The sequence below is a fragment of the Emydura macquarii genome, unplaced genomic scaffold (genome assembly GCF_026122565.2).
Source record: "Emydura macquarii macquarii isolate MOO-44397 ecotype Brisbane River unplaced genomic scaffold, CSIRO-AGI_Emac_v2 contig_2768, whole genome shotgun sequence".
Taxonomy (NCBI): domain Eukaryota; kingdom Metazoa; phylum Chordata; order Testudines; family Chelidae; genus Emydura; species Emydura macquarii.
In genome coordinates, this window is record NW_027132905.1 from 27,635,942 (window position 1) to 27,662,148 (window position 26,207).

The window sequence follows — 26,207 nt, forward strand, 5'->3', positions numbered from 1 at the left end:
ATGAATTCAAAAAGCATGCTAACCCGTAAAGTAAGATTTTTATTGATAAGATGCACTTCACTGCTTATGAAATTTCAGAAATGGGAAGCATACCAAAATACAAACCCTTAGACAGATTGGAATAATAGCATGCGTAAATGGTTTTAAACAGGAGCATAGACAACTTAAAAGAAATTTATTTTTGTCTACTATTGTTACAAGTGTTAAGACAGGGGACTGGACAAGATGATCTATCAAAGTCCTTTCCAGTCCTACATTTCTACAATTCTATGATTACTTTAACAGATTAGTCTTCTTCTTTTTTTTTTTTTTTTTTTTTTTTTTTAAACATTGTGCTTTTTACAGCATTTCATATAGTCAGTTTCACTCTTTCCCCTATATATTCAATTAGTTTCTAGCTTGTCTGCATTTTTCACTCTGTAACAAGGGAGAGAGAAAGTATTTAAAAAGATAAGGAAATAATGAGTAACAGGAAACTGGGATTAAAACCACAGGAGATATAGTAGGTGGTTCCAGAAGCAGATATAGTTCCTGAAATTACTTTTCAACATAAATCTGAATTCAAGTTGACAGTGTCCCTTTAAATATCAGATTATAGTCTCCTGGTTTCTTCCCATGGGAGATCTTTTTGAGTAAGAAGTTCAGGACCAAGCCTAAAACATTCAATACATAACAGTATTTCAGATGTACAAGAATTGTGGTTTCACACACAGGATATTCAGGGTGGCTGGAGTAGAAAGATCAGAGCTCAAACTGCTTGTTTCCATCACATTAATATGGTGTTATATTGCACAAGGACAATCAATACTGTACTGTATAACTGTAGCAGCTGATGAGTCATCCCTGCACCATTCTGATTATCAAATCATGAAGGCCTGCAAAACTTGTAGACTACATACATACACTTCAGTATACTGCCCATATTTGACCCCAAATTTACCTTTTAAAATATATTTCTTCCATCCCTGCCTCTCAAAATAAATCACCTTATCCCCAAAGGGAAAATTACTTTAAGTCTACCATATATTAAGGTTAATTTTTTTAAATTTATTTCTAACATTTTTCATAGTGCCTGCTGCCCAGCTCAAACTGAGGGTTAAAAAGAGCTGAGTCAACACAGAATCATCATAAATACTAACAGCATCCAGCTGTAAATGAAATTCACGGACAATATTGTACCAGAATCTCAACAAGTCATATTTGCTTCACATCAGCTGCTACCACAGGAGTTTCTCCCAGTACAACTCTAAGCAATAATTCACTATCAAATTCATAGACACGTTGTTTCTTATGCGACTAAAGCCTGTCATATACAGAACATGCATACTTCTGAGGAAAGATAAGCTATATTGTCTAAGCAGCTATACAAACGACATTTAAACATAACCTCACCTGGTGAAAGCTTTGCTGCTATTGTCTAATGATAGACAGTCAAGCTCTCTCTGAAATTCAATTCCTTGTCTAGATATATGGATACCCACAAAATTATCCAGAAAGGTTTCTGTAAGAGGATGTGCAGTATACTAATAATTCCCCACTGGTGCCTGGAACGGAAAAATTTATTATACTCCACATAAAATAAAATGTTTTAAAGCAAAACATTAGCTTCACAATTGAGAGAGTAAATATCAAGGGTATCTGAGACTAATAGAATATTCAGTTATGAAATTGATTTTCTACCTTCACACATCAGGCAACTACATTTCAGAAAGGGAGAGAGCATCGCAATTTACAAAAATCAAAATTTCAAGATTTAGTTCTCTGAATTATTTTTACGGAATTCAAAATACTATTCCCAGTTTTCCCATGTGAAACAGATTTGAAGCTGGCTTCCTGTGGTATACCTAATGAATTTTTCCATACAATTTCCAATAAGCTTTAGACAGAACATATGGGCCTTCTAAGTATTAAGTAAAGCACTATAGTGCAAAACAATCCTTCTATTAGATGCAAATGGGAATTTAATTTCAGGAAAGACTTTAAATCCATCAGCTACATAAAGGATGAATTCAAACTAGTGTTGTAAATTGGACTTGAGTTGTGGATTGCCAACGATACCTCCTTTCCATAAGCACACTTCTCTTCCTCCTAATTTCAGGCCTATACACCAATTTAAAATATTGGCTTGAAATTAAAATGCATTCTGTAGGTGAAGGTAAGATTTATCTGTCAAAAAATAGATTAATTTAAAAAAATAAATTAAACAATTTTTAAAGCTAGTATTTTATAATAAATGCTTTCCTGAATAGCAAGAGGAAGTTTTCAGCAACCTTTTAATTCCCCTATAAACAAATCAAGAGCAGAGTAGAAATCTGAAGGGGATTATTAGATTAGTTTAAAAGGTGATTATACATACTGGTTGTTTACTTTCAGAGTGTGGCAAAAGCAACATCAATCTTTGATTGAGGTTCGTGTGTATTTATAAATAAACTCTATTACAGAGATTATTTTGCTTTTCAAATACCCTCCGTATTTTAAATCTAAATTCTATTAGAACTTCCATACTAATCCAAAAAAGGATCTGTCTATCGGATGGCCCCAGAACAGCAAACTGATGTTTTTTAATGCTTGTAGGGCCATCAAGGCTACTTCCTAGCTTCTCCCAAGTGAGGATTCCATCCTTCTGTCATGGGTTCTCTTGGTAGGACATCCACCAATGCAGTGTGCAGGGTAATGTATGGATTCAATTTCAAATCTTAAGAGAATTTCTTCTTTCATTGTTTCACTGACCTATCTTCCTGCTTCTTCTTGGTTTCTCCTGTGGAAGTGACAGACTGGCAATAACCCTCCTGGGCAGAGCAGTCTCAAAATACACATGGAAACAGTCTGTTCTGCATTTCTTCCTAGGAGTACACGTATTGTTCCTGATGCTTTTACTTTTGGTTTTCCTTTCTGTGACCTGCATTGTAGTTTGTCACAACAAGGCCCCAAAGGACAATGATAACCTACTTTGGATTTTATAAACTGCACTCTCCCCTTTGGCTAATGCCTCAGTTTTAGTTATCCCAGTCAGACTGTGGAATCCCAAAGCTGAAACAGCATTGTACCAATTTTCTTTGGCAACTGGCTCTATAATTATTTCTACTATTTTGCAGTGCTTTAAGATTCTTCTTCTGGATTCATAAAGGGAGAAAAATGCAAGATAAACTATTTTTCCTCAATGATTTAGGTGGATGGTTCTTTAAATCTGTAGTAATCTGACCTCTTCACACACCCAAGAGAAAAAGAGGTCTCTGGATTACAGAAGAGGATCTCAAAAACAAGGCGCTTCTCCTAAGTGAGCAAATCTCATGACACCATCACTAGATCTGAGGCTACACCAGATGGTAAGAACCTCCTCCTTCCAGGAAATCTTGATTCAGGCCAGCGGAGAGTGTGAACTTGAATGTCTGACTGAGAGGATCCTAAGAAATACAGTGGCTGCTGCACTGTTGATTGAGAGTAGACAAGCCTGAAAGGCCTCTTCTCCGCTGTTAAGTCTATTCTGCAGGTTTTGTATTGTAACAACACTTTTGGGGGATGGGACGAGCTTATGCTGGAAGTGAGGACTCTGATCTGGTACAGCTGCAATCAGTGAGAGTAGAGTTGCAGACGCACATTCCGGCAGTTTGTTTCCTTTGAAGAACCACCTATCGATCACTGATCCATGCTTGAGAAAGTAACTGGGATACATTTTTCTGTAGACACTCCCTGCTTTCAATTCAGTGACGTGCCCTTCACAGGATGAGAAAAGGTGAAAGCCCTGGGTCTAAGTAGCAAGAAAGTGGACAGAACTCCATCTAAATAAACATTCTATGAAAGAGGATAAGCAGCAGGAGCAGATCTTTGGTTTATTTTTATTCTTCTATTTGGCCTGGCACATTGGAAAATGCCTGGTGCAGAAGGGAGAAGTTCAGTGAAGTTTCTCAGGGTGTGTCTACCCTGTGGAGTGAAGTCGATTTAATATCAGTTGACTTTCACCCACCTGAACTTACAAAGTCCGAGGAATGTGATCGCACCATGTGCATTGCTTCAGGTGTTTATGTCCCCAACAGCCACGCTTGCACTGATCATCAAAGCAGCGCGCCGTGGGTAGCTACCCACAATGCAACTACCCAGTGTCTTTTGGGAAGGTGGTTGTCCTCCCACGATGCAACGTACTCCCTTCCCCCACCCCTCTTGACCAAAACAAACAGATGAACTTTTTTCGCACCATTTTTCCAATCCCACCACTGCTGCACGCACGCCATTGCTTGGAGAGGCATGGAAGCTCAGCTGTGCACAATCATTGTCAGCATCACAAATACCCCATGACTTATCCTGCAGTATTTTCAAGGCCAAGACAGGAGCCAGACCACAGAAATTTGTGATGTTACTGAAGCCTTCCTGCTACAAAGTCATAGAACGAAACAATTCCCATTTGCTGCATGCTGTCATGCACCATCTTCAGTCGGTGGAGCACCACTTCTGGTCCCAGGAAACAATCACTGACTGGTGGGATCGCATTGTTATGAAAAATGGGATGATGAGCAGTGGCTGCGGAACTTTCGTATGCGAAAAGCCACTTTCCTTAAACTTTGCACAGAGCTGTCCCCAGACCTGAAACACATGAATACTCGCTTGAGACCTGCTCCGACAGTGGAGAAGCAAGTGGCCATCGCTCTGTGGAAGCTAGCAACCCCAGACTGCTACCAGTTAGTTGGGAATCAATTTGGAGTTGGTAAATGCACTGTGGGATCTGCTTGTGATACAAGAGTGCAGGGCCATTAATAGACTTCTGCTAAGAACTGTAGTGACTTTGGGAAATGTGCAGGGACATAATGGACGGGTTTGCCGCAATGGGGTTCCCAAACTGTGGTGGGGTGATGGATGGCATGCATATCCCTATCTCAGCACCAGACCACCTTGCCACAGAATACAGAAACTGAAAGGGATACTTCTCAATGGTGTTGCAGGTCCTTGTCGATAACAGGGGGATGCTTCACTGACATCAATGTGGGGTGGTCTGGAAAGGTGCATGATGCGTGCATCTTTAGGAACTCAGGTCTGTTAAAAAAGATGAAGGTGGGCACTTTCTTTCCTGACCGAAAAATAAATATTGGCGATGTTGAGATACCTATAGTGATCCTGCCTACCCCTGCTCCCCTAGCTAATGAAGCCCTACCCCGGGCACCTGGACAGCAAGAAGGAGCGTTTCAACAATCGGCTCAGCAAGTGCACAATGGTGGTGGAATGTGCATTTGGCATTTTAAAGACAAGATGGTGCAGTTTGCTCACTAGATTAGACCTCGGTGAATGCAACATCCCAACTGTTATCTCTGCCTGCTGTGTGCTCCATAGTGTGTGAAACAAAGGGGGAAAAGTTCCCACTGGGTTGGGTCATGGAGATTGATAGGCTGACCGGTAATTTTGAACAGCCAGATTCCAGTGCAACACTGAGAGCTAACCACATGGTGCTGCACCTCAGGGAAGCACTGAAAACCCATTTTTGCAATGAACCGCAGTGATGTAGGTCTCTGTCACTGCAGTCCCTTCCCTTCCATCCCCTACCCTTGCACCATCATTCCCCTCCTCCTCTTCCCCTGCCGACAATCCCCGAGCTTTCAATGAATAAAGAGTAATGTTTTTAAAAGCAGTACAGTTTTATTGGTGATCCGTTACAGTGGGGGGGAAAGGAAGATAATTTAACTTTCTTATAATGCTGTTAGGGGATCCAGAACAAAGTGTGACTGTGCAAACAGCAAAGCACACACATCCCCAGTTCTTAAAGGGCCCATCGCCTCTTTCTGCTCTCCTCAACCAGGGTGGAGTGGAGCATATATTGTACCCTGTTCAACCTCCTCCTAGAGTGCATGGGGATGGCGGTTGGGAAACAGCTTGTCAGCTGAGCGTTTTGCAGGGGCTACAGAGGGAGTCTGTCCTGCCACTGCTCTTCGTGGAGCTCTACCAGATGCTTCAGCATATCTGACTGATCCCTCATAATATGCAACATCTCCTCTTGAGTTGTACTCTCCTGCTCCTGGGCTCATTTTCTGTTTTCTGTGTTCATGTTCAGTTTTTCTGACACTGACATCCTCCAGGCTCTGAGCTCTGTGTCAGGCATTCATGAGTTAGTTGAACATGTCATCCCGAGTTTTTTTCTTCTCTCCCCCACCTTCTAATCTGGGAAAGGCACTCTGCAGGAGTAGCAGCTGGGGTGAAAGCCGAGCTGTCCACTGTAAGGCAAGCAAAGCACAGTTTCCATTGTTAGCTGGTCCCATGGATGAAAAGCAATGTTACAGTGTAAAAAGAACTCCCCTTCATATTCACAAGGCGACACCAGACCCGCATACCAATCTGTACATGTTGCACGGGTCAGAGCGGCATTCCAGCCATGGTAAGTAAGGGTCCCTTGCATCCATTATAGGGAAGTCTCTGTAGCACTAAATTCCACAATCCACACTTAACCAAAGAGCAGGATCAGAGGGCTCCCCCTTTACCATCCCAACGTCCGGTTTGGGAAGAGGTGATCCAAAGGGATTGGTGGAGGGTGTGGGTGAAGTGTCACTGGAGTAAACATAGGGGCACCCGTTCCCAGAACTCTAATACCCAGGACAACAATGTCATGGCTAAGAATTGTCTGTGTTGGGGCCTACGACACTGACCATGGCAGGGGAATAACATACAGTGACTATATTGGTCAGGTAATGTAAACTTGCGCCATCTTCCCTAGGTGACCATGTTTAATATCAGTCTGAGTAAACACAGGCAGAAAGGGAAGATTTGCCGCAAGTATCTGGGTACAGGCCTGGCCTTATGCTGCTATGCTGTGTTCCGCAATGATGCCTGCTCATTTAATAGCAGAGTGGTGAGGAAAAATGTTCTGCCATGGCAGAAGAAATAAGGATGCCCTCCCCAGAAACCTGCAAAGGATTGCAGAGTACCTACATGAAAGTTTCCTGGTTTCCATGGAGGATTCTCGGACCATTCCTGTGCATATAAATAGTCCGTTTTGGGGATAACCTCTGATTAAGTGAACCAACACTCAGGAATCCCATCCCCACAAACAGACTTCTGTTTTCGCAGAAATAAGAAGCTGGACTGGGGCTATAACCACAGAAATACGATTTGCTATACACACTCACCAGATGTGCCTTCCTCTGCATCTCAGTCTGTCACACCGTCCTGCATCCAGCTGGGCTGCCATGGGGTAACAAACGGGTCCTGGATCTCCGGGAGAATGGATACCCCACTCTCCAGCCCCGTTTTTCTCATCCTCCTCCTCGTCCACAGAGTCCTCTTCATTCATCCTGGACTGGGATTCTTCAGAGGTATCAATGCTGTGTAGTGGCACAATGGTGAGGTCACCGCCGAGAATCGCATGCAGTGTCTCATAAAAGCAGCATGTCTTTGGTGACGAGCCAGAACAACTGTTCTCCTCCATAGTTTTCTGATATGCCTGCCTCAGCTCTTTGATTTTAATGTGGCACTGCTGCACATCCCTGTTGTGGCCCTTCTCCACCATACTATGCGATATCTTCTCGTAGCTACCTAAATTTCTTTTGCTGGCTCGGAGCTGAGCCAGAACAGACTCTTCGCCCCACAGGCTGATGAGATCCAAGACCTCAGGTTGACTCCATGCTGGAGTGCTTTTGAGGCATGCAGTCACCATGAGCAGTTCAACGACAAAGCTCTCTCCACACTGACCAAAGAGGAAATGGGAATTCAAAATTTCCTGGGGCTTGAGGGGCTGTCTCCTGTGCACATGGCTGCAGTGCAGCAGAGTGCAAATGTCTAGAGCGGTCACAACAGAGCATTATGGGATACCTACCAGAGGCCATTGACATCGATTTACATTGCACTCCGCCTACACTGATGCTCATTCGACCGATACAATTGGACTTAATAAAACCACCTTTGCAAGTGGTGTAATGCTGAAGTCGAATTTTACTGCAATTTAGGTCGGCGGAATTGACAGGTCAGTGGAGGCACATACTTTGTGGTCGACAGAAGCCACATTCCGTCAACCTACATTGTCTGTGTAGACCAGGCCTCAGTAGGGAGTCAAAGAAATAGTCTCACCCTAGGCACACAACACTGCACAAAGCAGCCCCACATGCAAACAGATGACTAAACAGCTATTAAATTGGTAAATGAATGTACTACAATTTTTAAAGAATTCAAAGGCAGCAAAGAGGTCTGTCTGCCCACTCACAGCTGCAAAGGCAGAGCAAACTGGAAAGCTGTTTAGAGGAGGACACCTAAGTCCTTGATAGGACTGGTTCTGCTCTCAAAGCTGCAAGCAGGTTGAAGATCCACTGAAAGATCTTTGGATCTGACTGTGCAAGTGTTATGAGTTCTCTACTCTTTGTAAATTTACAACTACTTACATCAGGTGTGACAGGTAGACTTTGCCCCAAAATGGACAAATTAGCAGTTTGCCAGGCAGCCAAAAGCCCCACCACCTAAGGCCATTGCAATTACCACCATCTATAAGGTTGTTGTGCAGTGAAGACTATAGGTCACCCCGAAATGCTCATGTTTATATATGAGTAACCTAGCCACATCTCATGTCCCTGCATGCTGTCTCTACCTGATGCACCTCTGTACTACAGAGAATGATGAATGCAATCGGCCCATTTGATAAAAATTAAGTGGGATTTTCAGCTGCCTAGTTACTGAAGCAGTCCCCTCAAATAGTCAAAATTTGGCCACGGTCTCAGTAAAGATATTTGTAAACTTAAAGAGCATTGGGAAAAATACTTTGAAATATAAGATTAATACAAGTGTTAATGCAAAAGGCGTCCTAACTTTAAAACAGGAACCACAGAGGAAGATGCTTTAGTTCACAGTAGAATGCTGGGGCAGTAGGACACACTGGGTACGTGTTAAAACAACTAGAGCAAATAACCACTCTCCTCCACTTAAAAATAAACAGATTTATTTAATTAAAGTGTTAAGCAAAAAGAATCACAAATGTTTAAAGAATCAAGAAGGAAGTTCCAATGACCTGTGAAGGGATGTTAGATAGGGTGGGTTCTGAGTTATTACAGAGAATTCTTCCTTGGTTGTCTGGCTGGTGAATCTTGCCCACATGCTCAGGGTTTAACTGATCACGATATTTGGGGTCAGGAATAAATTTTCCCTCAAGGCAGATTGGCAAAAGCTCTGGGTTTTTGGTTTTTTTTGCCTTCCTCCATAGCATAGGGCACAGCTCACTTGCTAGTGGATTCTCTGTACCTTAAAGTGTTTAAACCATGATTTGAAAACTTTAATAACTCAGTTATAGGTCAAGGGTCAATTACAGGAGTGGATGAGGGAGGTTCTGTGGCCTGCCTTGTGCAGGAGGTCAGACTAGATGATCACATTGGTCCCTTCTGACCTTAGAGTCTATGACAACACTTAGTGTGATCTACTGTCCAAAACCAAAGGCAAAGCAAGAGTATGAGCTTGTTAGTCTTACATTATACATTTGTTTATTAAATAAGTATCAACATATAGTAACAGATTAGGTTCAAGAGACAATTCCACCACACATCAGGAAGCACTCACCCCCACCCAAGAGGTTGCGAAAGTAACAGAAAATTGCAAGGACTGCAATTAGACTACTTCAACATTCTTATAGTAAAAAATGCTGGTGTCAGAAGACGCAAAATTACAACATGTTCTATTACAGAAACCCTAGCACCAGAACAATTGGATGTTTAGGTCACTTCCATTTTCTCCAAGTCTACACAAACAAAAATCATTAAAAGTGAATTATCCAACCATAAATAACAACTCTGGGGGAGTTATCTAATATTGTATCAGAGATCATTGAGAGGTCCAAACTTATTTAACAGCTTCAGTAACTGTTTAAAACAGGAAATGCATGTTAATGTAATCCAAATTACAAACATGACAAGGCCAGACATAGTACAAAAGAAGCCTACTAAGATCAGAAATAAAGGCACCAAAAAAAGGAGATTCTGCTCAGAATAATGTAAGCAAATCCAGACTTGGCTCGAGGGATGAAATCAACTGAAACAGCTCCAGCTGGGAATAAGAGAACTGGGAAGTAGTAATGCTGGGAAACATAGTGGACTAATTAGACATGAGTTTGCAACCTGACATAGCCACAAATAGGCCAAAGCAATTTGGGGCCATTTAAACAAAGGCATGTCACAGGGCACGGAAGTAAATAGCCCCTATACACAGTGCTGGTGATACTGCTTCTTCAATATTAAAATTAATTCTGGAACTCTGTCCCAAAAATATGCAGACAAATTAGATGGAGTTCATAAATAAAAGGACTAGAAAGAACTGAGGCAGAAAAATTAAGAGAATTATGTAGATCTTGGCTAAATGATTATGAGAGAGATACAGCCATTTATTTGAAGGGTATAAACTTCAAGAAGGAAGAATTATTTAAGTCATTACAAGGAGAAACTAGGAGAAATTCTGAATTTCTAACAACATAAATAGATATCCTTACAGTGAGATATTAGATAGTTGAACAGTCTCCCAAGAGAAGTGGTGGATGCCCTACTGGGCAAAGCACTAGAAAATGTATTAAAGACCCATGTGTCATCTAGTTCCATGTGCTATTCCTACAGTTTAACTACAATCATAAAATGGTTCTCATAGGAAGACTTGTGATTAAATCAATTATAATTCCTGAGAAAACTAACTATCCTCTCTAACTTTCTCCTTATTTCACCTAATGGGCTGACCACTACTTAACAGTAGTCTCTGCTTCCTTGTAAAAGACCGTCAAAAGCAGTGTTCCAAAGACTGGCTGGAAGGACAATAGGTCTGAAATCCAAGCCCAGTATAATCACTATAATCACCAAGACCTTAACTTTTCCATACTGTTCTGAATAGGATAGCAAATGGAAGAAAAGCTTAAAGCAATACTGTTGGGCCACCACTGTGAGAGAATATACAGAGCTACCATCTCCTTGTTCTTGTGCATGGAGTAGAACCTGTGATAGACTGCTTGGATTAGACTAGGTAGATTACTGGGAACTTGGAATTCCTAGGTTAGCAATTTAAAATGCACACTCTTGCACACTTTAACCAATCATCTGTAGAACTGAACTTTTCTTCCATGTACAGGAAAGATGTTTTGGCTTATTTGAGCAGGAAAATTGCTTTCTTATGCAGTCAAGAGGATCTGATGCCCTCATTCATTCAAAGGCCATAAGTGAGGGATTTCCCATTATCACCAAAATATGGTGATGTTTCAAATGATCTTTCAGGGAATGCCAAATAGATGACCCCAAGCTCTAGTTAATCTATATTCCAGGATGCCTCTTGCTAAAGCCAACAGCCCTGCAGTCTACATTGAGAAATTTGCTCACCATTCAAATGTGCTGGCATCTGTTGAACTTGTAAGATGTGACCAGATTCTAGTTAGAAGTCCTGATTTTAACAGGTCCTTCAAAGACACCAGGAGATAACTAAAGATCAAACCAAATCTTGCTTTGTGAATGTAAGAGATGTCTTCAAAGATTTCTACTGCCCATTACAGTAAAGACCATCTGTGGACTTTGATCTATGTTGACACACCTTTGTAGAAGACAAACGTATCCAACAGACTTGCACTTGGGTGAAGGAAAGGGCGTGGAGACAAACTTGGTTTGTCATTTTGGCTGTAGAAGAACCTGAAAATTTTCCTATGTGAAGACTGTGAAAATGTGTTTCCTTTATATTGATAGATGTTAGATATATGACCCAAGAGACAGCATCCATTCAAGAATTTCAAAGTCTCCATTCTGAATTTTAGTTTCCTGTAATATTTGTTCATTGACTTCAGGACCACAATTGCTCAATTCTGCCAGACTTCCTGGGCACCAAAAGAAAATTAAATAGGTCCCTTGGTAACATTCCCTCTTCAAGATTGATGAATTTAAACCCATTTCGAAGTATTTATCTGGGTGACTGATAATGGGAAAGGGAACATGTTTGTTCTGTAGATCTCTGAAATGTTATGGTAAATGGCCAGCGAAGTCCGTACATCTCCCATCTTACCAAAAAGATGAAGGCACAGTTGTCTGAATACCAGAATAATCTGTCCTAAAAAGGCCCTAAATCCTCTGAAAGACGGAGGGAATTTATCCACCTCTCTTATTGCTGGATAGTTGTTTGTTAAAGCTGGGTCTACCACTTGTCCTGTTCTATTGTCCTCAGGAACAGCATCTATGATCTATGGAATTTTGAAACACAGCCTTGGAAGGGCTGCTTACTTCTGTAAGATCCAAATTCTCTCCTGTTGCCTAGAAAACGGGACAGACCTTAATTGGTCACCTCAAATCGCTACTTTATCAAGGAGTTCCCTGGTAATCTTATCCTCAGCCTACAAAAAAGATATTCTGCCTGGATGCACACCTATCAGGACCTTATCTCAGAGGTGTCCTCTGGCTGCTCCATTAGTTGCTGCTGATCTGGAAGTGAAACAGAGTCTAGGAATAAGCTGGATACAGAGGCAGCAGCTGGAAAAATCTCAAATGGAGGTGCCTTCAAGTCTGATTCTTACAGATAGGTAGGTATTTAAATACTGTTCACGGAGGCTCAGATGGAAAGCAGATGGATGCAAGAGAGGCACTATAGTCACAAAAATCTAATAATCTATCCTTTGAAGGAATAACTGCCTCTAACGAGACAACAGCTGCATCAACCTTAGGATGGTCATGCAGCTTTGCTTTAGTTTTTGGCCTTCAAATTAAGACTTATATTTGAACATTCTAGTCACATTTGATTATATCTTCCTGCTAACAATATTAAACAATAATAGCAAACAGCATTTCAATATTAATGCTCACAAAACCCTCAAAATCATTCTTACCTATCATTCATTTTACATATTAGAACAAAAAACAAATATTTTATTATCTGCTCATGGTCAGGGAGGGAATCATTAGTAAAGCCAAAATTACTACTCAGTAGTGCTTGGCTTCTAACCCCATATTCAATCCACTGGGTTATGCTGCTTTTTTTAGATTTGGTTTGTTGTTGATACAAGACTGGTTCTTAATCTACTATCAGATGATGATGCCAGGATATGTAATGCTGAGTCATGACATGGATTGAACTTTATGTTGTAAGTTAGTATCCAAACACGAAACTGCCTCTGGCAGTTTTTAATAAGTTTTCCTTCACTTATCTGGATATTGCAAATCACCTATTTCTTAAAACTGCACAACCACAAAAATAACACGTAGGAAAAGGCACACAAACTGAGTTATGACAGATCACCATTTATTACTTTGCAACTTGTGATATTAAGCATGGATGAAACAGGGTTTTCAAGGAAAGCAGCCTGTATAATGGTACGGCAAGGAATTGCTCCCCACCTACCACTAATTCACTGTACATCTCTCTGTGCCTCAGTTGGTCTGTCTATAACCAGTCTGATAACATATCTGTCTCAGAGGTGTGTTGTGAGAGTTAATGTTCATAAAACTTTGATAGTCACAAATGAAAGACTGAGTATTTAGTTTGGAACTGAAAGAGTATTAGCTATAATAAATGCATGAAAAGGTTCCAAATGGACCCAAATACCACATTATGATTTTGGGAAGCTATTTTTGTGATGAAAGAATACCAAAAGGGCGCTTTGGCAAGTGAATACTAAATTGCACAGTTAATTAACAAAAAAACAGACTCTCTCCACTTCCTGTTTTAAGAGTGATGGTGCTGAAGTTTCTTACTACTAATCTGTCATTTGCTTTACAAAATACACTAGTCTAAGTATTAAATACAAAAAACCAAGTATTTCAAAAACTCAACTGCTCAGGGCAAGTAGGAAGCTTTACTTGACAAGTACCAACTTCTACAGAATTTAAGAGTCCATTTAGATTTCTAGACTTTACTACTGTGAAGAAAATGTTCAAATGTGAACTGAGTGTAAATCAATTTAATGCCATCTTCCTAACAATACAGCTAAATTTATCCAGTACCCCTGCTACTGCCCTTAAAACTTTCCAACAGGCCTTTCCCAAATTCCTGGATATTCAGAACCCCCTTGGGCAGCAATGAAACTGACAAGAATTGAGCCAGTTTTATTCTGCTGCTGCTTGGGAAAGCTTTAATAGCAGAGAACATAAAATAGTCATATCGGGTCAGATCAAAAGTCCATCAAGCCCAGTATCCTGTCTTCAACACTGGCCTATCCCAGAGCTTGGGGGAGGGGTGCATGTAATACATAACAGGGCAATTTTGGAGAGATCCATCAATTTTCCTCTCCTGGCTTCCAACAGTCAAAGGTTTAGGGTCGCCCAGAGCCTGGGGTTACATCCCAGACCATCTTGGCTAACAGCCACTGATAGACCTATCCTCCAAGAACTTTCGTTCTTTTTTTAACCCAGCTACACTTTTGGCCATCACAACATCCCATGGAACTCATTGCCTCATTGTGAGGCAGACAATGAAGCTATTCTCAGGGATGGAAAACCCAAAAATTAAGGTAGGGGGAAGGGTGCAGTATTGGAGAGCCTCTATTGGAAGAGATAATGTATACTGGAGGCTGATATAGAAGTTGGAGCACCTGAGCAGGGTCCATTACTGAGTTCCCAGATAGGATCTTACCACCTTCCCCTTTCTGGAATCTTGGAGAGGCAAGCTGGCTTCTCAACGGGCACTGGCCCTCCTGGAATTTCTTATCTTTCATGGCTAGTAAACTTAGCCCTCTTAAGCATCTGTTAAATTTTCCAAGCTGTGTGTGGGGATGCATTGATGAGCATAGGAGTGGGAAGGAAAGATGATCCAACAGTTAAGTACTTTTTGTGTTATTTGACCAGCTCTTACTACTCTGCAAATATATTACCTGACAAACCAGTGAAATTTAAATACTTGTGATATTTGCTGCTGTTGTACTAGCCCTCAAAGTTAATTTTTTTTAAAAAAATATGAAATAGAAAATTGAGTTAATTAAATACAGTACAGTATGTTTTTTCCTTTACAATGCATGGGCATGGCTTTGGAGAAGCATGGCATCAACTTTTTCTCACACTAGCTGGTAGGCAACAGGTAAAATTTTCAAGACCAAGATAAATTCCCAAAATTATGGATGTTCTTACATTAACTATGTTACACAATCAGAAACAGAACCATTGTTTCAAAACAAGTAGGTAAAGTTTACTTCTCTCTCATTTAGGTCCTGGCTACTGCAATCAGATCCATGCCAGAGGAACAACTGGAGTCAATGGTTTTTGCACAGGTGCAAGGGTCCACATATGTGGTTTTGATTCCAGGATGATGCCACTGGATGGTAAGCTCTTTGGAGGCAGGGACAGTATTTTAAGTATGTAAAGTGGCCAAGAACATAGGGCCCCAATATTTATAAGGCCAAACAAGTGCTTACATAAGGCATTTCTAATATACCCATCTTAATAATAAGCACCAGATGACACTATTTCAATTAGTAAAAGTTACAGACTCTCCAAATGATTTTAAAGGTACTGAGCAATAGAGTAGCATGGTACAGAATTCAACATGCAAAGGAATAAATGTTGGCAAAAAAAATGTCCCATGTACATTGATTGATTTAGAATCAGATTGCAGAATCCACAATGACAAAGTGAAGATGCCTGACTAGCATGCAGCAACAATTAAAAACAAGAAATTTGCCTGCATGAAAAAAACATAGCAAATAGATGAACAATGGTCAGCTCTCATTTCGAGTATTATATCCGATTCACTGGATTCAGAGGACATTTGGTCAAATCCTATAGCTGGATTTTAAGAAGGTCTGGATAAATTTCATGAATGCTAATGACATTTCTCATTATGCAAATTAAGATAAGAGTAAATCTAATCTCAGTATTCAGCTTTTAAACTGATCATACTTTACTCTTGAAGTGTTACACAATTTGAAAAGATCAAAGATTTAACAAGGACTCACTGAAGTCATTCTTAAATCCCAAGCCACTGAGTAGTTGCTTCTTCCTCATTCTGGTCTACTCTCTCATCAGTGCAGGAGGTATTTGTGCACATAATGCCAATAGATGGTACCTGTGTAAATCCTACGTGCATCAGTGAATGAAGGGATCTTTTAATTCCTCTTGCGAAACTGCAGTTAGTCATTGCCCTACTTTTATTTGTCCTACGGGGACATGAAGCACTGCTAGAATACATAATCTAATTGTTTAAATCAATGTTCAGGTAAAAAGAATCTAGCCTAGAAACATCTAGCCTAGAAAAAGTGAACGACAGGTAATGGGGTCTGCTATCATCTGAGAATGAACAAAACGAATTCAGCTTCACTCTCGGATTCCCAGTATGGCAGTATTTGGGTTGCAGAGTCCAGAAGGGAATTATTTCTTTAAAGCAAACTTCATTTGTTTGTTTGGTTTTTTTTTAAATCTGTGCATACACACCGCTGGTCATAATTTTGTAAGAGCTGGCTTTTCCAAAAATTTATGTTTTGGGTCAAATATGAATTGTCAGTGATTCTTAAACAGGACCTTGCCAAATCTTATGCCATGTACAGCTACCACAAAATTATACCACTCCCTTTCTATGCAAACTGTCAGAGCTCATCCAGAACAGAAAGATACTGAGTGAATGCTCAAGCTTAGGAGTTGCAACATACAGGACTAATGCCAGGGAGGAATTTCTACAGGGCTTATTCACTGTAAAAATGTTTTTTTCCCTGCATACAATGCTGACCCCTCTCTGGTCAACTTCACAACAATCCCATCAGTGGAAATGGAATGTGAACATCCACACATTATTGGATCTTATTAGTGCCATCTCCTAAGACTAATTGATACTTAACATACCCTATGCATGTTACGCTCTGACACCAACATTTCACTGCAGTTACATGTAATGACTATTTGAAATGGCAGTTAAAATTAAAACTGACGAACTCAGATGAGAGCTAACAAACACTAAACATCAAAAACTTTGACAAATTTTTTAAGTGCAGACAAATTCATTAGCTAGTATCTTGCATAATTATAGGATGTGACATCAGTGATTTGGCACAGATTGCCAGATTACATTGTGGCACTATACAGTATATTTTAGTAGCTCCTTAGTAGTGAATGATAGCATAAAAAGAAACTTGGCCAAAGTCTCCAACATAATAAATGTACTGCACACAAGGTAATGTACAGTCTCTAAACTTCTATCTATGGAATTTATACCGCACCATAGGATCTAGATGTCAGATGACACTATGTAAATATTATCTAGCAATAGCTCTGATTTTGTAAATCTTTTAGAATCATAGAAGATTAAAGTTAGAAGGGACCTCAGGAGGTCATCTAGTCCAACCCCCTGCTCAAAGCTGGACTAACCTCAGCTAAATCATCCCAGCCAGGGCTTTGTCAAGCTGCAGCTTAAAAATCTCTAAAGATGGAGATTCCCCCACCTCCCTAGGTAACCCATTCCAGTGCTTCACCACCCTCCTAGTGAAAACCTTTTTTCTAATATCCAACCTAAACCTTCCCCACTGCAACTTGAGACCACTGCTTCTTGTTCTGTCATTACTACTACCATTGAGAACAGCCTAGGACCATGTGCATGTGTAAATATATGTATATATATTTACTAATAATGATATACACTGAACATCTCATTCGTATTCTTGTACTAATATTGTGAATCGCTTTAATAAAAATCAAATTAGGGGGAACACATGGCTAAGTTGATTTTTGAACATACTGACTGCCATTTCTGAAGAGCTGATTACAAAATAGGTTTTGATAGCTTTGAAGCTATTTGAGATTCAATGGTAAAGGATGTCTTGCAATATCTGAATCTTATGGATGTTACAGGTGAATGGGCATAAATCCCGTGTGAAATAACATGATTTGAATTTATAAGATCAGCTAGGTTGGCTCTATTTCTGAAAGTTTACTTCTGCAACTGCGTGGGAAACCTGCAACAGTTTCTTCTTGAGATCTGCAGCCCAGTAAACTGATACCTACTGAACCCTTTAAGATAAATGTTGCTTCAGATAACCCTCCCATTCTGAAACCCAGATTTCTCAAAGTGAGTCAGAAGGGTGGCTGAGAGTTGTGACATCATCCCAGGCCTCTAAGAAGCAGGTGAACAAGTGAACCAAGGGAAGGAGGAGGAACTTTACCACTGTCTCCTCTCTCATACTGCATTCTGCTCCAAGGAATGCTATTTAAAGGTGGCACACACAAACAGCTGCCTCAGCCCCACTTACAGCAGTCAATGATTTCCTAAACCCCATTCAGCACCACCTTTTAAAAAGACGTCAAACAACAGCACTAGGCCACAGAACTCATCACTACCTTACACCATCTCACAGATTTCATCTCCCTCAGCACTGCTTACCAGCTCCTTCACAAAACCATGATTATTGCTGTGAATGAAATTTCACAATACTTCACAGCCACAAAGGATTGTGGATGTAACTAAAGGGCTATAGTCATGACCAAAAAAAAAATGCTGCTAATTTTGGAGTCTCACATGGAAAACTTGAGAACCCCTGCTGTTAAACTCTCAAACTACTTTACAACACAAAAAATATTTCCTCCTACTTCAGGGTGTGTCAGATTCATGGATATTGGATAGGGTGGAAATAGGTTTGTATTAATGCCAGATCATGAGTACAACAACCCAAGCACCAAATCACTATGGATTGGAATTTCTATTTCAGTTAACCTTTGGTTAGGTTTTACAATGTTAATTCGTCTTAAATTATGCTATCCATCTCTAGCAACGCAGCAAGGAAGAAATTTCTCTTACTTTCACATTCGGCTTATTAGCAATGCTTAGAAAACACAAGTCTTCTGAAAGAAAGCAATCCGTCAAGTTTACATTTGTATTTTGAGATACAATCATTTTGAAACTTTAAAATGAGAATCTCAAATCTGCCAGAACTACAAAGGCTGGCTTCTTGCAATACGAGGTCATTTTCAAAGAAACATTCTTATTTCACTGAAGGGTGTTTACAGTTGGTCGGTTCAGATTGTCTGAATTTAAAATTTTCATTCACAAAAGCAATTCCTTCTACACAAACTCCTGTGCACATGAAACAGGTTGCACCATTGGACTCTGCTATTGTTTGCTTTTTTGTTAAAAATAAAGATAGAGAAGAGATACTGATAATATAAATTTGTGCTGTAACACATTTTATGTACTAGTGTATAGTTCTTAAGAAAATATTATATAAATAATTACTAAACATGCTCTATTATTTTCCAAGCTATGTTCCTTGTAGATTCAAAACATTTCACTCATACCAAAAATGCACAGACTACTTTTCTTTAATTTGCTATTTTGTAAACATGCTCTGCCCAAACAATTGGAAATAGCAATTCTCCTCCTTCCTCTCACTGCCTATAAATTAGGCAAGTTTGATTTACACAATTTACTACAAATGAAGAGGAAAGAAATTTGAGATTTAGTGGTCTTGTGTTTATAGGAAGCTCCCACCCTTACCATATTACCTTTTTAAAATCAAGAACTACATTAATATGTAAATCAAACAGCTCCAGGACTATATACTAACAAAATTGTTCTGTATTCAAACATGCACAATGATGGTAACTTAATGACGTAACGAGGACCACGCTAGTAAAAAGCTCTTCCTCTAAATGAAAATTCAAAAGCTGTATTATGGGCCATTTAGGCCATTGCAATTAGTTTTTAAAGGAATTGGCAAAACTCATTAAAACTAGTTTTTAAAACCAAAAATGAAAAAGCAAAATGTAACAGGCAACATGCACAACTATACTATTTGTATTACAACTTCAGGCAATAAACACAAAAGATCACCACCCCCCACTGAAAAAATAATCAACTTCACACAGAGCCCTCTTAATGACTCCTACAAAATAGTTAGGTAGAAGATTTCAGAAGGATGCACAAAAAACATTTAGCAGACTTAACAATTTGATTAAACAGAGCCCTGAGAGAGTTTAACAATGTTCACAGTATACGCATAACACATTTACAACAAGAAAGAAGAAAGGCACCTGGAGACATCTGACACTGGGCATGCTCTGCAGGCATCTCAGTGCGCACATGCTCTCTACCAGGTTGGAGCAGCCTAGCCACAAAGACCTTGGCACAGAACACTGCAGGGTGACAAAAAGGAAGGAAGAGAAGAAGCAGTTAGATGCCACAACAAATCACTTAATGCAGGCAACTCATTAGTATGTTAAAGTGGGTATGTATTTCTGTTTACTTCTATGTTAATCAATAATTAGGAGCCAACAGCAAAATTACTACTGAAGATTCTTTTAAAATAACTATCCCTCTGTCACACGAAGGATAATGAGTTGATTTTCCCATTCCCAACTGCTCATTCCTAGCACCTACCTGAATATTATAGCCTATGATAAATTGTGACAATTCTGATACTGTGTATGTTCAATATATTCTGCTCTTGAATCAGTTCAGAATCTTCCATTCAAGCACTGTTATAGTCAGAAAAGTGACTACGTAAAAGTGGCACCTTCTTAATCAATCATGTGTGTATTCAGTCAGTCATACTTGCTTTTTTCAGTGTACATTTTTACTATTTTTTTTTTTTTTAAACTTTTGCTATTGTCCTAGGAGACAGGACTAGGTGCTTGTCTTCACTAAAAAAGGAGAGGTCATTAGAATACAAATTTGAGGAGCTCGGTTAAACTAACATGGTGTGTTACACAAGACTTCCAGTTACTCTAGGTTCACCCATGATTATTTGACTACGTCAAACACAATTTGCCCCTATCTACACTGGACTGCAAAGTCTTCTTTAAACATCATGTTTGTTAACACAACCACTCAAGGTCATATTCTAATTTGACTGAATGTTCTAATAAAAAGGAGTCCAAGAAAAGAGCTGAATTTTATTTTCTCTCAAATAAAAATACTTTTTAACAAAAGGATAAGTTGCAGGGCAAAATTCTACTCTCAGTTATACATGTGCTGCTACTCATTGAGTTATTGACAAAAATAGTATTGTGCCATAGGCATAAGTGAGGGAAGATTACTGGTAATGACAAGCCAAAAAGAATAGAGTTCATCTACCAGATTTCAAGTTGTTGGCACTGGTGGTTAGAAAAGAGTCTTTTTACTTGCAAACTGGTGGACATGTGATATGGAAGTCACACAAAACTTTGGCATCTCATGCTGTCATATTTTAGAGAGTCAATTTTCAGGATTTAGCGGCATACTTAAGATACAGATAAAGTAATCCAAGTGGATTCAGTTATTCACTACTGAGCAGCAGATAAGACCAACTCTAAGTTTGGCACAGTCCTAGTTTTCAAGGGCTTTTCACATTAATAAGTGACCTATTTAGCTTTTATTACAAACACCAAATCAAATGCATTAAAAAGCTCCCAAATTAGTTTGTACATTACAGTTAAAGCTGCATGGGGCCACAGATTAAAACCCTTGAAAAGCAGTTATTGTGCCAGTATTTAGGAGGGGGATCCAGAGCAAGAGGAGAGGTTAAAACCATATTTTCTTATTAATTCCCTTCTTCCATTCAGGATTAAAGTTCTTAACTGTGCTAAAAATAAGAAAAACTATAAAGGCCAAAACTACCATGATTATGGCCAATATAAAAAAATTACTCAAATTCTCTCTTCTACTCTACGAGCCTGAATTTATTTGGGCTATGCCTGGAAAGTTATGACTGAGTCTGCATACATCTCATTTATAGTTTGTAAGACTACAAACACTACTACTCCAAATAAATTAAAATAATTTTGCCTCCAATACCCAAATATAAGCGTATAATCTTGAAAGTTCATATTTAAAATTTGAAAAAGGTGATTTTCACTTGCCTACCATATTTCAGTTCTGGAGGTCATTCTTTGCCCTGCAATAGCTGATGTTCTCCCACCTAAAGCTTCAGTCCCTGAACTGTTTTAAGCAATTCATTGGGATTCTGATCTTCCCCTGCTTTAGCCAATCTCAGAAAACATTGGCAAGCAAGTGAAAATTTTCAAAAGTAATTTAGAATAAAAATGTATAATCTTTAAATCTAAACGCTCATTCTAATAAAGATATAGGTTCTTAAACTTTACACACAACATTTGCAGTTCATCTGAACCTCAACTCTTTGGCTTAATGGCTTCTCAAAAAAATCTCAGGTAGACCCAGGCACAATCACAGCTGGATCAGGCTGTGGGACTATATAACTGAGGTGTAGATGTTCAGCTTCGCACTGAACTCATGGAGTCTCAGAGCCTGGCCTCCAGCCTGAGAATCTACACTGAAACTTTATAGCCCCTCAGGACAAGCCCCATGAGCCTGAATCAGCTGACCCAGTGCCACAGGGTTTTTATCCCAGTATGGTTTACTTAGTGGTTTACTTTTCTGATCCTCTATAAGGGGAAAAACTTAATTCAAATATTGATTTTTGGCATATATACACCAATGTACACTTTAATGTCATGAAACATGTTAGTTTGTTAGTATGTTAGTTATTGAAGAAAATTTGTAAACATCTTAGGTATAGTACAAAGTTTTAAATATTTTGGTCATTTTAGTCTCAACTAATTTAAAGAAAGTCAGTCCAGTTTCTAGATCATTTACTACATTTGTGTTTGTACAGTGCTCTTTAAATGACTGAAAGACTACGAAACTTTGGAGAGCAACGTGTAATCCATAAACTTTCAATTTAACTAAATCATTGGGCAGAAACGTTTATTTTCATGCCAAGTTTAAGCCACATGGGAACTTTTTCTTCCAGTGTTATAAACTACAGAACAAAGGGATTTATTTATAAAGGAAAAACTGATACTCTTAGCTATAGCAGTATTGTGCTTTACTGTACATGAGAGAACTTCAAATAGTGCATATAAGATTTTCTAATAAAACAGGAAAATGCAAGTGAAATATCTGTGTGCTTCTTCAGCAAAGAAAAAAAAGTGTTCGTGATCTGGTGTAGCAACCCACTAGCTACTATTGGAGGCACCGAAGACCTGTAACAGTCAATGTAATGATCATGAAGTTGTCCTTTTGCTTTCTAACAAGAACTTGGTTCTATGCTGGCAGTTTCCACATTTTAGCCCAACAGGACCTTAGATAGCTGTGATGATCTAAAACTGATGATCTCACAGAGATGAAGAAAGTGAGGATTGAAGAGAAAGGTGCATAACTAAAAATAAATGTGGTGGCTTTATCTCAGACCATATTAGATTTGCCCACCACAGGAAAAAGGAGATGTAATTATTTAAAAAAAAAAAAAAAAAAAAAAAAAAAAAAAAAAAAAAAAAAAAAAAAAGAGAGAGAGAGAGATTTCATCTTGGACATACTTAATGCCAACTATTAATTTTCTCTTTGGTGCCCAGACAGTATAGCACTATACTTAATAAAAACACCTAACAGTTAAATGCACCCCAAAATCTCCAGCAATAAGCCCTCTCTACATGAGACACTAAACACAATAACAGGGATGTTGCCTATCTAAACAGGATTGTTGGCTAGGGTGTGTGGGGAAAATTTCACAGCTGAGTCAACTCAGTTTTGTTAGTGAGGAAAATACAGTTTCTTACTCCTAGCACAGCAATTCCAAAGCTCCAGAGAGCCACATAAGGGGTTAAAAGCATGCAAGACTTACAAGAGGAGAGACTGGAAATACTAGGGATGCTAGACTGCAAGGAGATGAGTTTGATAGGTCTTAATAGAATAAATTATAAAGCAACAACAGAAACTGGTCAGACCCTTTTATGCTTAGAAGTCACTCAAAGTTAGTGGTTGAAAAACGTACGTTTCAAGAAATACTTGACATGGTACAGGCCATCTGCATAATTCATGAACAGATGGTTACAGTCAAATTGTAAATCCATGTATAAATAAAACTGATGTTATGTCCAATGTTTGGAGTTAAGCAAGCTAAGAAGGCTAATCAAATCTCAGCCTTCGAGGCATAATTACCTTTGGGTGGGGTGGTTGTTCAGGAAGTCACACACTCGAGTATACTGCCACACAATTTTCCAGGTGAATTATTTTAATTTGGGGATAATAGGGTTTAAGGGTTGTTCCCTTTTCCTCAATACTATTCTTCAAGCATCAGGGATATATCGCGATCAGAGACAGAAAAATGCATTGCTGAACCATTGTTCTGAACTTTCAGAAGTCCTATGTTTCTAAAATGATCACCACATTCATTTCATTGTGATAAAATTAGTCTCCTATAAACAATAATCAACTAATTTGGCTGTGACACCAAAAAGATCTTCAATATCTTACTATTTAATTTTTTAAATATAAAATTAGGCTACCTGTAGAAGCGTTCGCTGCCCTATGACCCATTTCAGCAAACAGAATTGGAACATCCCGTAATGTCTTGAAAGGTGGGCAGTGAGGACTTCTGACATGAGGATTCGTGATGTGGGAATTTTCTTTCTTTCCATATAGAACAGAATTTGTCAGTGACATCCTTAAGGGGGAGGATGAAAACTGCTTCCCTTGTAAGCTTGTAGCTTAGGGCATCAACAGTTTTAGAGCACTGTTGCTATTTTGTTTTCAGTTATTTTGTTAAAGAACTCTCCAAGTCAAGAAACCTTTGGATTCAAAAGTCAAAAATTAAAATTCATCTAAAAATGGGAGATCAGAATGTTTCTGAAACTTTTACAAGCATTCAGTTATGACTAACATCAGATATTGTATAACATCTTCTAGGATAGCTCAAAGAAAGTTATAAAAATGTGTCCCAAAGTGGAACCAATACCCATTAGATATCCAACAGTGGTAACATTATGCTGCTATAGTTAAGGGTATCAACATTTTTATTATAATTTCTTTTTGTTGAATATTTCATAAGTATTATAAAAATTCTCTACAGGATAAAACTTGACATTGAAGGTCCCAACCTGGGAATGATCTTTTAAAACCACACACCACTTCAATCTATTAAGCTCTCACAGTACCGGAGGGCAGAAAAGTATTTAGTCATTTGGACATTTGTTTCTATACCAAAAAGAACAGCATTGTCTTTCAAAATGAGATTTTGATTATTTAGTCCAATATGGACATGACCTTTTGGTATTTCAGAATGACAGAAAGATACAATAAATCAAACGAGGTTTAAAAAGTAGCTAAAGCACACTACCTCATTTTTAGAGTGGGGAGGGTTAAGCTACAGACACATGAACTGTCTACACATACACAATCCCATTCTAGGGCTGTTTCTTCTACAGTTTAACATCAGAAAGAAAATTAAACCAAAAGTCCCTTATGTTATGTTGAGTCCCATTTAACGCCAGAGTCTGAAATGCCATCCCTAACACACCCTCTTGTGCCAATGAATTAGTCAATCAGTAACTAGTATTTTGGGTTTCCCCATATAGAGATCCATATTTGAAACATTAAGTTACAGTAGGAAAAGTTAAGCCTCCATTTTCCCCAGTTTCCCTAGATACATGTTATCACAGGCTTCTGTAAATTGGTGCGGTTTAATTTGCTTTGGTTCAGCCTCAGCAATAGGGGAACTGGAGCTGCCTCTACTAATCTTTAATGCATTAATGTGCATTAGCACACGGTATTGGAAAATTAAGATTCATAGATTAACTGTTGCTACATAAAATGCTGTTCTAGGTCTGGGATAGAGAGGACATCTTCACTGGTAGTCTAAACGTAGTCCTCTTAACAAAGGACAATGAAAAGCAAGCTTCTCCTAGTGAATGGAAACAAGACATTATAACCATTGCTGAAGGAAATTCCATGATCACAAATCAAATTTTAATTCAGGTTCTGGTCTCACCCCTCTCCCTCCCCCAAAAAAGCACAACAACAACAGAACAAATTGTAATGTGCTAATGCTATTCAAGGGCCTTCAGTATTTTACTCTTAAGAGGGAGTAATTGCCAGCTGCATAGCACTCTCAATCCCCTTCAGCTATCTGAGGTGTCATGCAGACGTTACCTGGCATTTTTATCTTACTTATGTGCCTCACTCGATATAGTCATAAGCAGAACTAGTACGTATTGAGAACAAGTATTTGGAAGATTTGCATGTAGTGGGATAGTGCAAATTCTATCAGAAAAGTATGTTTTTAAGTTGTGAATATTTAGTGGAAATGAAGTATGGGGCTTGCATGTGATAGGAGTAACCATGTTTCACAAGTGGCAGCTTCGTTTGGCTTGGCTTGATAATGATGCATTCTTTTTATTCTGTGCACTTAAATACACACACAAAAGTTCAAGATGTCTTATGCATCCTACTTCTATTAAAATGTTCTAAAATGCAAAACAATGTATGTCAGACCAAACAGTACTTTGGTACCTCTACCAACAGTACCTCTTTCCCCTTTAATATCAAAACAAAGTTATCTTATGCAG

The 26,207-nt window shown here is 39.0% G+C and overlaps 1 protein-coding gene across 5 annotated transcripts in view; it reads right to left on the minus strand.

The window, feature by feature from the left end:
* FBXW11 (F-box and WD repeat domain containing 11) overlaps window positions 1-26,207 on the minus strand; it is a 125,209-nt gene that overhangs the window by 84,514 nt on the left and 14,488 nt on the right. The window contains exons 1-2 of one of the 5 annotated variants that reach the window (XM_067566757.1): window positions 24,150-25,660; window positions 19,899-20,000 (exon numbers count right to left, since the gene is read on the minus strand). The exons of 2 other annotated variants lie outside the window; for them this stretch is intronic. In XM_067566757.1, coding sequence (XP_067422858.1) covers window positions 19,899-20,000; window positions 24,150-24,281 — 234 coding nt within the window. In that variant the 5' untranslated portion in view covers window positions 24,282-25,660. Of the gene's footprint in view, window positions 1-1,392; window positions 3,886-19,898; window positions 20,001-24,149; window positions 25,661-26,207 lie in introns of those variants that run through there. 2 more of the 5 variants (XM_067566758.1, XM_067566760.1) reach the window with 2 other exon arrangements.